The sequence below is a fragment of the Dreissena polymorpha genome, chromosome 3 (genome assembly GCF_020536995.1).
Source record: "Dreissena polymorpha isolate Duluth1 chromosome 3, UMN_Dpol_1.0, whole genome shotgun sequence".
Classification (NCBI taxonomy): domain Eukaryota; kingdom Metazoa; phylum Mollusca; class Bivalvia; order Myida; family Dreissenidae; genus Dreissena; species Dreissena polymorpha.
This window is the reverse complement of record NC_068357.1, coordinates 54,505,315-54,520,397: the sequence shown is the minus strand read 5'-3', so window position 1 is coordinate 54,520,397 and position 15,083 is coordinate 54,505,315. Positions and strand designations below refer to the sequence as shown.

The following is a 15,083-nucleotide window of genomic DNA, read 5'->3' as shown; positions in this document are numbered from 1 at the left end:
ACAATTGTGAGATCCCCCTTATTTCGTAGCTAGTAAAATAGTGATATATAGCAAATACTAATATGAAATAAACGCTTATCACTTTCTTACTGATATGGCTGGAAAGTGAGTGTCATTTAAAACACAAACAAGCCAATTCATTGAATAAACATTCCGGCAAAAAATATATTTTGTGACAGAAAAACAGGACTGAGAGACGGACAACGCAAATTCTTTATCCCTCCGCCTTTCACAGGGGATAATAAAAGAAATAAAGGGTGTAAACAGAAAAAAAAACAAGAGATGTGTTTGTCAGAAACACAATGCCCCCTACTGCGCCGATTTTTTTTCTAATTTTTTGGCTATATCCTTAAAAAAAATATTTCTTCCCTAGTAAAAATGATCTGTCCCTTTAAAGCTTGTTACTTCACTTTAATATTTTTTTGACCTTTGACCTTGAAGGATGACCTTGACCTTTCACTACTCAAAATGCACAGCTCTATGAGATACACATGCCTGCCAAATATCAAGTTGCTATCTTCAATATTGCAAAGGTTATGGGCAATATTAAAGTTTTGAGACGGATGCACTGCTATATGCCACCCTACCGGGGGCATAAAAACAGTCTCGGCATGGATGTTGCCATCTTGACCGTCATGTGACTTTTGAGTTGATAAAATTATTTGACCTAGTTAATCAAATATAACAAGCAAATTCGTAGAATTGATATCCCCCGCAACATATGCTTTGTTTGAGGATGGGTGCAAATCGGACGGATGAACAAACTGACAGATTTTTTCAAGATACAAAGGGCCATAACTCTGGTTTTAGCAGATGGTGTACAATGCCATTTGGCGTGAATCATCCTCTTATGCATATATATATACTCATACGAAGTTTCAATAAAATACGCCAAAGCACTTCCAAGATATGGCTCCGGACACAAAAGTGACGGACGAACGGACAGCCGGACAGACAGCCGGACAACGCCAAAACAGTATCCCTCCACCTCTGGCGCGGGAAATATACTCATACCAAGTTTCAATGAAATCCGCCAAAGCACTTCCAAGATATGGCTCTGGACACAAAAGTGCCTATAGTAAAAAGCATTTTTTCAAGATACAAAGGGCCATAACTCTGTTTTTAACAGATGGTATACAATGCCATTTGGCGTGCATCATCCTCTTATGCATATATATACTCATACCAAGTTTCAATGAAATCCGCTAAAGCACTTCCAAGATATGGCTCCGGACACAAAAGTGCCTATAGATAAAAGCATTTTTTCAAGATACAAAGGGCCATAACTCTGTTTTTAACATATGGTGTACAATGCCATTTGGCGTGCATCATCCTCTTATGCATATATATATACTCAAACCAAGTTTCAATGAAATCCGCTAAAGCACTTCCAAGATATGGCTCCGGACACAAAAATGCCTATAGTAAAAAGCATTTTTTCAAGATATAAAGGGCCATTACTCTGTTTTTAACAGATGGTGTACAATGCCATAAGGCGTGCATCATCCTCTTATGCATATATATACTCATACCAAGTTTCAATGAAATCCGCCAAAGCACTTCCAAAATATGGCTCCGGACACAAAAGTGCCGGACGGACGGACGGACAGACGGACAACGCAAAAAACAATATCTTTCCGCCTCTGGCGGGGGATAACAAACCTCAAATTAATATGTTTGAAATCTATAAACAACTAAAACAAACTTTCAATCGCTCAAAATGGAATTGCCATATCCAGTAACTTTTGGGTGCAGATCAAATATTCACATCCTTCAGTATTTTAATATGTTCATCTTCTACAATAAGTTAAAAAATATATCAACAAGAGGGCCAAGATTGCCCTAGTTCACTCACCTGAGAGGAGTCGGTTCATTCAATCTTTACCTAATGTCAAACTTGACCTAGATATTGACCAGACAAACATCCTGGTCAAGTTTCATCATTATTGAACCAAAACTCTGGCGTAGGGAGTGTTTTTTTTTTTGTAAGATTTGAAATGGTGACCTATATTTTGAGTTGACCCCCCTCATCAAACTTTGCTTACAAGGATTTTGTATAATATAATGAAAATTTTGACAATCTAAGGGCAATTATTATGGCATTAATTATGTGATTTTGCTTATCATCAAACTTGACTGAGATTTTTCAGCAACTTTGATAAAGAATGCTTGAGAAATGCGAATGCTAGAGTGTTTACAAACCAATGTGGACGAATGGACAGCAGACAATGACCAATCCTAAAACCTCACCTGAGCAATCAGGTGAGCTAAAAAGTGTGTTTCACCGATCTGAGCCATTTTCCAACTTGCCCAAGAAATCAATAAAACCAATGTATTGACTAAGTTTCACGATGATTAGGCAAAATATGTGACTTCTGTAGTGTTCGATCACAAGGTTTCTCTCTATATATAGTCACATAAGGAAAACTACCCCACCCCCCTGACAGCCATGTTTATTGACCTATCGGGACCATTTGCAAACTCATCTGAGATATATATAAAACCAATCTTTTCACCAAGTTTCATGATGATTGGGCAAAAAATGTGACTTCTTGAGTGTTCACAAGCTTTTTTTTACTATAAAACAAGGGCTGTTTGTAAAACATGCATACCTCCCATATGGGCTGTCAGTTGTTGTGGCAGCCATTGTGTGAATAGGTTTTTTGGCACTGTGACCTTGACCTTTGACCTAGTGACCTGAGAGTCAATAGGGGTCATCTGCGAGTCATGATCAATGTACCTATGAAGTTTCATGATCCTAGGCGTAAGTGTTCTTGAGTTATCATCCGGAACCATTTTTCTAAGTTGAGTCACCTTGACCTTTGACCTAGCGACCTGAAAATCATTAGGGGTCATCTGCGAGTCATGATCAATGTACCTATGAAGTTTCATGATCCTAGGCATAAGTGTTCTTGAGTTATCATCCGGAAACCATTTTGCTATTTCGGGTCACCGTGACCATGACCTTTGACCTAGTGACCTGAAAATCAATAGGGGTCATCTGCCAGTCATTATCAATGTACCTATAAAGTTTCATGATCCTAGGCATAAGCGTTCTTGAGTTATCATCTGGAAACAATTTTACTATTTCGGGTCACCGTGACCTTTGACCAAGTGACCTGAAAATCAATAGGGGTCATCTGCGAGTCATGATCAATGTACCTATTTAGTTTCATTATCCTAGGCATAAGCGTTTTTGAAATATCATCAGGAAACCATTTTACTATTTTGGGTCACCGTGACCTTGACCTAGTGACCTAGTGACCTCAAAATCTATAGGGGTCATCTGCGTGTCATGATCAATGTACCTATGAAGTTTCATGATTCTAGGCATAAGCGTTCTTGAGTAATCATCCGGAAACCATTTTACTATTTCGGTTACACCGTGACCTTGACCTTTGACCTATTGACCTCAAAATCAATAGGGGTCATCTGCGAGTCATGATCAATGTACCTATGAAGTTTCATGATCCTAGGCCTAAGCGTTCTTGAGTTATCATCCGGAAACCATCTGGTGGATGGACATACGGACATACAGACTGACATGAGCAAAACAATATACCCCCTCTTCTTCGAAGGGGGGCATAAATATAAGAAAACTCCCCCCCCTCCCCCCGGCAGCCATGTTATTCAACTGACCGGAACCATTTTCCAACTCAACTCTTGTATCAAGGAAACAAATGTTCTGACCACATTTCATGAAAATTGGGCAAAACATGTGACTTCTAGAGTGTTCACATGTTTTCACTATATACATATAGAGAAAAATGCCCCGCCCACTGGCGGCCATGTTTTTTCACCGATCTGGACCATTTTTGAACTCGTCCGACATATCAATTAAACCAATGTTTTGATTAACTTTCATGATGATGGGCAAAAAATGGGGCTTATAAAGGTTTCTCTTTAGCCATTTAAGGAAAACTGCCCAGCCCACTGGCGGCCATGTTTTTCAACGGACCAGAACCACTTTTGAACTCAACCAACATATCATTAAGACAGACATTAAGACAAAGTTACATGAAGATTGGGCATTAAATGTGACTTCTACAGTGTTTACAAGCTTTTTCTCTTTTTTTTGACCTCGTGACCTAGTTTTTGACCCAGCATGACCCAGTTTCGAACTCGATTGAGATATCATTGGGACCAAGTTTCATGAAGATCTGACAATAAATGTGGCCTCTAGAGTGTTTACGAACAAATGTGAACGGACGGACAACGGACAAGGACCAGTCACAAAAGCTCAACTGAGCAAACAGGTGAGCTAAAAACAAGAGCTGTCACCATAGGATGACATATGCCCCCTATAAACGCTTTTATAGAAGTTATAGTAGTTCTGGCTACCATAACTTTAAATGTCGCTTTTTATGATTTTTGACAGGCGCGACTTTATAGTTATGGACCAACCCCCATTAGAAGTCAACCAGAAATTCCCAAAAAGTTGACAGTTAACAAAGATCTGCCCAAAACAGCTTTTAAATGCAGTTATTTGCCCAAATCAACCACTTGATCGGAAAGATTGACATTTTTCACATTTAACTGATATATTCTTTCACAAAATACTATCTTAAACATTTAAAATGTATCTATTCTGCTCTTACATATCGAGAAAAACAGCGATGTGACAGACTTTCTTGAAATGCGAATCTCCCGAGATTTCATGGGCATATGATGTTATTTCTATTTTTAGTAACATACCATGTGCTCAAGTGTTTTCAAATTCAGAATGACATTTTCCGGTATTTTAGATTATTCTGGCTTGTTTTGTAAACAAATTGTAGTGTAAATACAAACTCAAGATAAATAGTATTTACAACTACCTGATTCACACTGAAATCAGTCTTATAATCCACCAAAAGTAAGTTGTAAATCTCAAATAATAGATTTCAGAAAACGAAAGTAATGTTTACAATTTCAGCAAAAAATGTCAAGGTCGATCCGAAAGTATCCAAATTAAAACTCGTCATGTGACAAAGCAACAATGGCGTCAAAATTGTGAATTTCAGACTGATGAGAGTTATTTTCATCTATTGTAAGATGCATTTGAAACATTTGAACCTTAAAATATTCCCCGATGCAGCAATTTATATTCATTCACCAATATACATAGAAATGTATCCAAAAAAATGAGCTTTCTTTGATTTATAGCGTGACATAAATATGTTACGGCTTTGGTTGACTTTCGATATGGGGTTGGCTTCAGGTATGTCAATACTATATAAACTGTATGCTGAAGTTTCTTTAGCTAAAGTTATAGAATTTTTCGAAACCTAAACGCGAACCCTAAGTTCAAGGTCAAGGTCACAGGGGTTAATAATTTTGTGCGTATGAAAAGGCCTTGTCCATATACACCTGCATATTAAATATGAAGGTTATATCTCAAGGGACATAGAAGTTATGAGCATTTTTCGAAACCTAAACTTAGATTTCGAAACCTAAACGCGGACCCTAAGTTCAAGGTCAAGGTCACAAGGGTACAAAATTTTGTGCGTATGGAAAGGCCTTGTCCATATACACATGCATACCAAATATGAAGGTTATATCTCAAGGGACATAGAAGTGACGGAAAGACGGACAGACAGACAGGCGGACAGTCCGATCACTATATGCTCCCTTTGAGAGGGGGCATAAAAACATCCAACCTCGAAAAACAATTAACACATAAATGACACAACTACACGGTATTATTATGAAAACATTAATAATCAAAGGGGAGTAACGACTGTAAACTTAAATGCAATATTCAGAAGAGTTGTCTCACATGTTACATGACCTAAATTCATGCTAGTTTACAAACCTTTTTACTATATAAATATAAGGAAAACTGCCACCTCCCCCAGGCAACCATGTTTTTCAACGGACCGGAACCATTTTCAAACTTAACTCACATATCTAGGAAACAAACGTTCTGACAAAATTTCATGAAAATTGGGCCAAAAAAGTGACTTCTAGAGTGTTGACATGTTTTCACTATATACATATAGAGAAAAATGCTCCGCCCACTGGTGGCCATGTTTTTTCACCGATCTGGACCATTTTCGAACTCGTCTGAGATATCAATAAAACCAATGTTTTGACCAAATTTCATGATGATTGAGCAAAAATTGTGACTTCCAGAGTTTTTACAAGGTTTCTCTATAGCCAAATAAGGAAAACTGCCCCGCCCACTGGCGGCCATGTTTTTAAACGGACCGGAACCACTTTTGAACTCAAAGAACATATCATTAAGACAAACATTTTGACAAAGTTAGATGAAGATTGGGCATGAAATGTGATTTCTACAGTGTTTACAAGTTTTTTTCTTTTTTTTTAACCTAGTGACCTAGTTTTTGACCCGGCACGACCCAGTTTCGAACTCGACCGAGATTTCATTGAAACGAAGGTTTTGACCAATTTTCATGAAGATCGGACAATAAATGTGGCCTCTAGAATGTTTACGAACAAATGTTAACGGACGGACAGACGACAGACAAAGACCGGTCACAAAAGTTCACCTGAGCAATCAGGTGAGCTAAAAAGATATTTCATGATGGTTTGGATAGGATTATAAACATTCTAGCTGTCATTATAAATTAATAATCAACATAAACTATTTTATAATCATCGCTATGTATAACTCTTTGTGCAATAATTATTCTTATTTCAGGCAATTTAAATTGAAACCAGTTGTTATACAGGAGACATGCTATCTGCCCATGGTGAATGCTTATGTCATGTCATTCTTAAATTACATGTTAATTGCTTAATCAACTGTCAAAACAACCACCAACAAACATCTGCATTGACTCACATTCACCAAACCAAGATTGTGACAGCTATGTCTAGAAACCATTGTGACAGCTATGTCTTGCTATCATTGTGACAGCTATGTCGAGCTACCATTGTGACAGCTATGTCTTGCTACCATTGTGACAGCTATGTTGAGTTACCATTGTGACAGCTATGTCTTGCTATCATTGTCACAGTTATTTTTTAGCAACTATTATGACAGCTTTGTCTAGCTACCATTGTGGCAGCTATGTAGAGCTACAATTGTAACAGCTATGTAGAGCTACCATTGTGACAGCTATGTCTAGCTACCATTGTAACAGCTATGTCTAGCTACCATTGTCAGAGCTAAGTCTAGCTACAATTGTGACAGCTATGTTGAGCTACCATTTAAACAGCTATGTCTAGCTACCATTGTGACAGCTAAGTCTAGCAACAATTGTGACAGCTATGTTTAGCTGCCATTTTAACAGCTACGTCTCGCTTCCATTGTGACAGCTGTGTTTAGCTACCATTATAACAGCTATGTCTAGCTACCATTTTAACACCTAGGTTGAGCTACCATTGTGACAGCTATGTCTAGCTACCATTTTAACAGCTACGTCTAGCTACCATTTTAACAGTTATGTCTAGCTACCATTTTAACAGTTATGTCTAGCTACCATCGTGAGAGCTATGTGACAGCTGTGTCGAGCTACCATTGTTACAGCTATGTCAGACTACCATTGTGACAGATATGGTCTAGCAACCATTTGACAGCTATATCCAGCTATCCTTGTGACAGTTATGTCTTGCAACCATTTTGACAGCTATGTCTCGCTACCATTGTGAGAGCCATGTTGAACTACCATTGTTACAGCTATGTTGAGCTACCATTGTGACATATATGTTGAGGTACCATTGTGAGAGCCATGTCCAGCTACAATTGTTACAGTCATGTTGAGCTACCATTGTGAGAGCTATGTCTAGCTACCAATACGACAGCTATGTTAAGCTACCATTGTGACAGTTATGTAGAGCGAACTGCAAGTGGACTAAACAAGAGATGTGTTTGTCAGAAACACAATGCCCCCTAATGTGCCGCTTTTTTTTATCTTTGACCTTGAAGGATGACCTTGACCTTTCACCACTCAAAATGTGCAGTTCCATGAGATACACATGCATGCCAAATATGAAGTTGCTATGTTCAATATTTCAAAAGTTTTTGAAAAATTTTACTTTAATATTAAAGTTTTGGTGTTGTTGTTTTTTACCTTTGACCTTCAAGGATGACCTTGACCTTTCACCACTCAAAATGTGCAGCTCCATGAGATACACATGCATGCCAAATATGAAGTTGCTATGTTAAATATTTCAAAAGTTATTGCAAAACTTTACTGTAATATTAAAGTTTTGGGACAGAATGACAGACAGACAGGCCAAAAACAATATACCCCCGATCTATCGATCTGGGGGCATAAAAACAAACCACTCATAATTAAAAACAATGTATAACAGATACGTACTTGTGACAACACATTGTCTTTCAATCCAGATTTTTTCATAAAATTTGCAGCATCTAGGGCTCCTACGCTGCCAGTGTTATTAGGATCAGCCTATAAAATAATAATCATAAGTTATTTCTGTAAAGTCATTTATATTTGATTTGTCGGCACAAAATTTTAATATAAAGAAAACAACATTCTGTGGACACGTATATTTCTGATTTTGAAAAGGCAGATTTGTATTCATGAAATCAACAAAAATAAATGTCCCATGAATAATAATGTTTCAGATTTTATGATAACATTTTATAAAGCATTTCACTCTCCTGTAGTTTTTCATAATAATTATAAAACTATTGACTTTTAAAACAGGTCAACTCATTTACATTGCTAGGAATATTCTCAATGAGTGAAATATAACAATGATAGAATTAAAAGTTGTACATGGAATTTTTCCCAAGTAAAACATTCAACTTACATATTAAAATATCCACTTCTTACAATATCTTACTGTATTTGGTTTGTTGGGAAAATGTTGTGTTTTTTTCAATCAATTGTATTTGTTCAATGAAGTGTCACTGTCAGAATGTGCACTTACATTTAAATAATCATCAATACAATGTCAAATAAAGCATTTTACAACACCAGGATTGAACAACTTTTATCACGTGACCTCAAAAGTCAACGCCGGTTGAAGAAACAGCCTGTGATCTTGCACATTAAGGTAAGTTTTGTTGCTTTTTCATATGATTGTAATTTCAGTTTAAAACAAGAGCTGTCAGAGGACAGCGTGCTCAACTATTCAAGTGCTTGACAGTATAACATAAGCAATCATGGGAAAATTGTTCATATTCAATAATTAAATAGACGATCTTTCAAAAATAAAAAAATAAAATTTATTTTTGGGGGTGGGTAGGGGGGTGGGGGGGGGGTGAGAGGGGGGTATAATGTGAGGTGTGGAAATTTATTAGATGATGTTTAAAAAAAAATGGGGGGTACGGGGGTGGGGGTGAGAGGGGGTATAATGTGGGGTGTGGTCATTACTAAGATGATGTTTAAAAAAAAAGTTTTTTTTCAGGGGTGGGGGGGGGGAGGTAGGGGGGAGGTGAGAGGGGGGTATAATGTGGAGTGTGGTAATTTATTTGATGTTTAAAAAAAAAATTGGGGGGGGGTTGGGGGGGAGGGATTCTAGTAGGGGCGTGGGGTATTGTTTGGGTGGAATCCATTGTGCTATTCAGGTAAGTGTTGTTTTGTCAAAGTAATAATAAAATGTGATCATAAATAAAGAAGTAATGGCAATTTAAGCAAAATGTTCAATTATCTAAGTGTAAAAGGGGCCATAATTATGTCAAAATGCTTGATACAGTGGTCTGCTCTTGTTTATAGGTTGGGGTCATGTTGGCAAACAAGTATGCAACATATAAAAGCAATATGTCAAAGGGTATAGGAAATATTTGGGGTAGTACGCAAACTTTGACATAGATTTATCAATAATATGCATATTCTAAGTATAAAAGGTACAATAATTATTACAAAATGCTTGATAGAGTTGTCTGCTCTTGTTTATAGGTTGGGGTAATGTTGGTAAACAAGTATGCAAAATATAAAAGCAATATGTCAAGGGACAATGAAAATAAATGGGGTAGTACACAAAAGTTTAACATTTGCTGCATATTCTAAGTGGAAAAGGGGCCATAATTATGACAAAATACTTGATAGAGTTGTCTGCTCTTGTTTATAGGTTGGGGTCATGTTGGTAAACAAGTTTGCAAAATATGAAAGCAATATGTCAAGGGACAAAGAAAATATTTGGAGTAGAACGAAAACTTTAACATTTGCACGCAGACGCCCGGGTGAGTAGGATAGCTCCACTATATATATTTCATATATAATAGTCGCGCTAAAAAGCGATAGCCTATGACACAGTATACTAAATAAACTTTAATTTGATATGATTAGATTGCCTTTACTGTTTCCACTTTCCAAAAACACTTCGACACAAAATTCTGAAATGCTATGCAAACGCTTTTTGTGTATGTGGTGTTGATGATTTTCTTAAATAATATTGATTTAACAACTGAATTATTACAATTTTACTCTTCATTTCAATATGTTAAATAACATTTATGACAACAAGAGGGCCTGAAAGGCCCAAAGTCGCTCACCTGAGATAACAAGATATTATTGGGACAAATCTTCTGACCAAGTTTCACGAAGATCGGAAAATAAATGTGGCCTCTAGAGTGTTAACAAGGTTTTACTATAGCCATATAAGAAAAATGCCCTGCCCCCTGGCAGCCATGTTTTTCAACCAACCAGCATCATTTTTGAACTCATCCAAGATATTATCGGGATGAATCTTCTGACCAAGTTTCATGAAGATCGGACAGTAAATGTGGCCTCAATAGTGTTAACAAGATTTTACCATAGCCATATAAGGAAAAATGCCCCGCCCCTTGGAAGCCATGTTTTTCAAGCAAACATAATTATTTTTTAACTCATCCAAGATATCATTGAGACCAATCTTCTGACAACATTTCATGAAGATTGGACAATAAATGTGGCCTCTAGAGTGTTAACAATGTTTTACTATAGCCATATAGAGCCATATAAGGAAAAATGCCCCGCCCCTGGTGGCCATGTTTTTAAAGCAACCAACACCATTTTCGAACTCATCCAAGATATTAATGGGATGAATCTTCTGACCAAGTTTCATGAAGATCAGACAATAAATGTGGCCTCTAGAGTGTTAACAAGATTTTACTATAGCCATATATAGCCATATAAGGAAAAATGCCCCGCCCCTTGGCAGCCATGTTTTTCATCAACCGTAACCATTTTCAAACTCATCCAAGATATCATTGATTGATTGAAACCAATTTTCTGACCAAATTTCATGAAGATTGGACAATAAATGCTGCCTCTAGAGAGTGAACATGGCAAATGTTGACGTCGCACAACGGACAACGCACGACGGACAACGGACGACGGACAAAAGGCGATCACAAAAGCTCACCATGAGCACGTTGTGCTCAGGTGAGCTAAAAATTGCTCAGGTGAGCTAAAAATAGCGGTGAAATTTGAAAAAGATCTTATTATTTTATGTTGTTTTGTTTTGCAAACGCAGGTTGGTATTTCGTGTGCAATTGGAAATGGCAAACGCAGATTGCGAGTACATTAAAAGGATAATGAAACGCACACTGTACACATGTTTGGAAGTCTTCAAAATGATGTTAAGGTTAATAATACTAAAACATTAACTATACAGAACAATATGTGAATACGGAACTTCAATTGACGACATTTGAACAGAGCGGGATTATGCTAATCAACATATTTATCAGAAGCATGATTTCAACATTATCACATAACCATTCCTCGTTGATTTTTTTGTTCATGTTTGCTTGTCACCAAGGAAGTCTTGTAGGCGACACATCTAAACAGCAAGCAGTTAACGGTTGTCATCATTTTATACCGCATTATAATCTTATGCGTAGTCTCAAAGTAGCAGTATATTTCGTAGCGGTTGCTGCCTATATAAGGATTGGATGCAAAGCTCTGCCACAACAAAGCGTCATTTCTGTTGACTTTATACACAAGAATCCATAAATTTAACTAGTCTGAAATCGACATTTTAGGATTTATCATACAGATAATTGTTTTTATCCGTGATAAATGAAATTCTTACGAAAAATTGGCGGAGTTCTTTCTTTTCGTTTTCCACAAAACATCGTCTTCTTTCAAAGTTGATTTTTGTCCGTCAAAATACTAATGGAGTTATTTTTACAAAGATTGTGTTGCATACAATTGCATGCAATTCTTATGCCTTTTGGTGTTGTCATTCAAACTTTAAAAACATTTTAGAAATATATTTTAACAAATGGTAATTGTTTAATTACAGAAACATGACGCTCGTGTGTGAAATTTGTGGGAAGACATTCAAATTGGAGTCGGGGTTAAAGCTTCAAGATAAGCGCCAAAGAGGGACTGGACGATTTGCCTGTTGTGGAAAAATATTTTACACAGCACAGGCGTTCAAACAGACACAGGTGTGTATTTTTCAAGTACTACGCTAGGTTCTGTCGGTTTAAAAATCAAAATGCAATTCAACATAGGTCACTGTATTCTTAGCGAAAGTATGTTTTTGATAATCTTGTTACAAATCACTATTTGAAATGTTTTGTATAGTGTTTTTGAAATAAGCCGGCTTAAAAATAACAAATTATTACTAGTTTCGTGCATGTTGGTGTGATCATTATAGTGTATATTTTTTAACGACCATAACAGTCCAGATACAATTTCAATGCACATTGTCACTGAAAAATTGGAAATTACACGGCATAAATCCAGAATGTACGCGTACCGTTACTTCACGTATACGTAATTGGCCCATTACAAATATGTTTTAATGCTTATATTGGATTTTGTAATTCGGAAATACGCGTTTACACGCCATATCTGGAGCGCGTCTGATTGATCATTTTGTTTAGTTCCATATTATTATGGATACTATTCTGTGTATATCTTTCTGTATTAAATGATTATTCAACAGTTCCTTTTTTTTTATTAGATGCAGCATTCATGGTGTTGAAAAGTCATTCCCCTGTGAAAAATGCGGCAAAAGGTTTTCAACAAAAGATGACCTGAATCGTCAAGTCCGGAGGGAGGTAGCTGCAGTGCAATTTACCTGTTCAATTTGCAATGCAACACTCCGATATAAAATTGACATTTAGTCCCACCTTGACACCCACAATTGAGAGAAAAACTTTGCATGTGATATGTGTGAAAAAAGGTACAGGCTCCGCAGTAGTCTATCAAAGCACAGATCTGCAAAGCACCGGGCCAAGTCATCTGTTAAATGACGATGGTATTACCAAGAATTATTTTTTAACTCTCCTGGCATATTTCTAACCAATGTGCCGTGATTATTTTCTTGATTAGTGGTAATACAGACTGTAAAACAATTATATATAGTATTACGCATGATTTTGCATCCGAAACATTGTGTTATATATCGTCTATCTTGTGTTGTTTTGTTTGGTATTCCTGTTTTTTTTATGATTATTGTTGTTATATTTATTATTCTGATTTTAATTGATTATGATAATGGTTGATCTCATACAAATTAATGTGTTCATTAATGCTCATATGTGATTACTGTTGATCTCAACCAATTAATTGTGATTTACATGTATATTGATTTTCTGTGATTATTGTTTATCTTATTAAAATCATTGTAATTTATGTTGATTATCTTTGATTATTGTTGATCTCACCCAATCCTTTGGAATATACATTTGTAATCAGCGGATTTGTGTTTATCTAATTCGAATCAATATGCTTAAAATATATTTTCGATGAAGCATCTTTGTTTCATTGGAATTATTGTGCGAATTGTCAACAATTACATTTAAATCTGTACTACCTTCTCAAGTTGCACATAGACCAGTTTTATGTTTTGTGCATAAGTCATTCGTTTCTTTTAGAATTGTGGCTGTCGATCTGATTATTACGTGTTTTATTGCGATACCGGATATTCTTTGCAGCAATAAAACAATTAACCTGCAGATTTTTGGCCTATGCCACTATCTCAACCAACCTGCGTTTGTCATAATCCAGCTTCACAAAACTGTGTTTGCTCAACCAACCTGCGTTTGTATATTTTTGAAATAGCAAGAACTGATCAAATAAAATATTAAAACGACAATTTTTATCTCAAATACAATAAATAAACAAAACTAAGAATCATGTGCTCTCGTTTTTCAACCAATATGATTTATTCGTGAATCGAAAGTAAACAAATATAAAATCAAACTGCGTTTGCATTGAAAATCTAAATTTTATGTTGAAGTATTCTTAGAAACTGCAAAGCTTCGAAACAATTGCAATGCGTCTTAATATGCGAAAAGGTATGTAGCATGTCATAGGCTTTGTATTTTTTACATATTCTCTATAAAAAGATGAAATATACCTTACAGAGCGGGACTACTGATGCAATTGAACATCCTGCGATGACTTTTGTGGTCACGTGACAAAAGTTGTACATCCCTGGTGTACAATAGTATTTCAAAATAGCAAAATATGTTGATATAAAAGAAATTATGAATAAAGCTGTTCTCAAAAGGAAATTCAAATAAAACAGCCACATCATACCTGTCTGTAGTAAGCTTCAAAGACTGGACCATGCTTCCCTACAATCTGTAATGAAACATTCATGTCAAAAGCATAAATATTAATTTTAATCCAACACTGAGTGTAAGTGGGACTGAATAATTTACTAATACTGCCTTTTTTCTTTTTTTATACAAGGGTTTCGCTGTTGATCATAATTGTTGCAATTTGAAACAATTTATCGTAAGTGGCGACAATGTTTTCAAGGTGGTGAATTTCATTACTGACACCATCATTGTAGTCTGTGCTTATATTACAAGAAATTTGGTCTGGAACATAACTGGAGTTTATTAAGTCATCAGATTGCGTACAAACAAGCCACAAGGTCATTATTTGTTATCAGATCACTACCGTAATTACTCTATGTTTTCGGACACTCTAAGTTTTCGGACACCCCTTTTTTTAGCAAAAAAAAATATTTTTCATGACTTAATTTTCGGACACACGAGTTTTCGTCCATAATTAATGCCTCTAAGTTTTCGGACAGTATATTTTACAGCGTTATTTTACCAAATTTCTGTCCTGTTTTCGATATCTCATGACACTTCGATCAAGGGGTTTTACAACCAGATTGACATCTTAAAACATGGCAGGTGCATGCCTGAGGGCAACGGACCATTACATTTGCGTTATTGGGTAAATAACCTTGTAAGCTGGTATTAA

The 15,083-nt window shown here is 36.2% G+C and overlaps 1 protein-coding gene across 12 annotated transcripts in view; it reads right to left on the bottom strand.

The window, feature by feature from the left end:
* The window catches only part of LOC127874199 (epidermal growth factor receptor substrate 15-like 1), a 105,071-nt gene that overhangs the window by 65,917 nt on the left and 24,071 nt on the right, over positions 1 to 15,083 (bottom strand). For all 12 annotated transcript variants that reach the window (XR_008046696.1, XM_052418413.1, XM_052418410.1 and 9 more), the window contains exons 2-3: positions 14,403 to 14,447; positions 8,271 to 8,360 (exon numbers count right to left, since the gene is read on the bottom strand). Coding sequence is in view for 11 of the 12 variants with exons in the window: in XM_052418410.1 (XP_052274370.1) it covers positions 8,271 to 8,360; positions 14,403 to 14,447 (135 nt within the window). In the remaining variant the exon portion in view is untranslated. The remainder of the gene's footprint in view (positions 1 to 8,270; positions 8,361 to 14,402; positions 14,448 to 15,083) is intronic.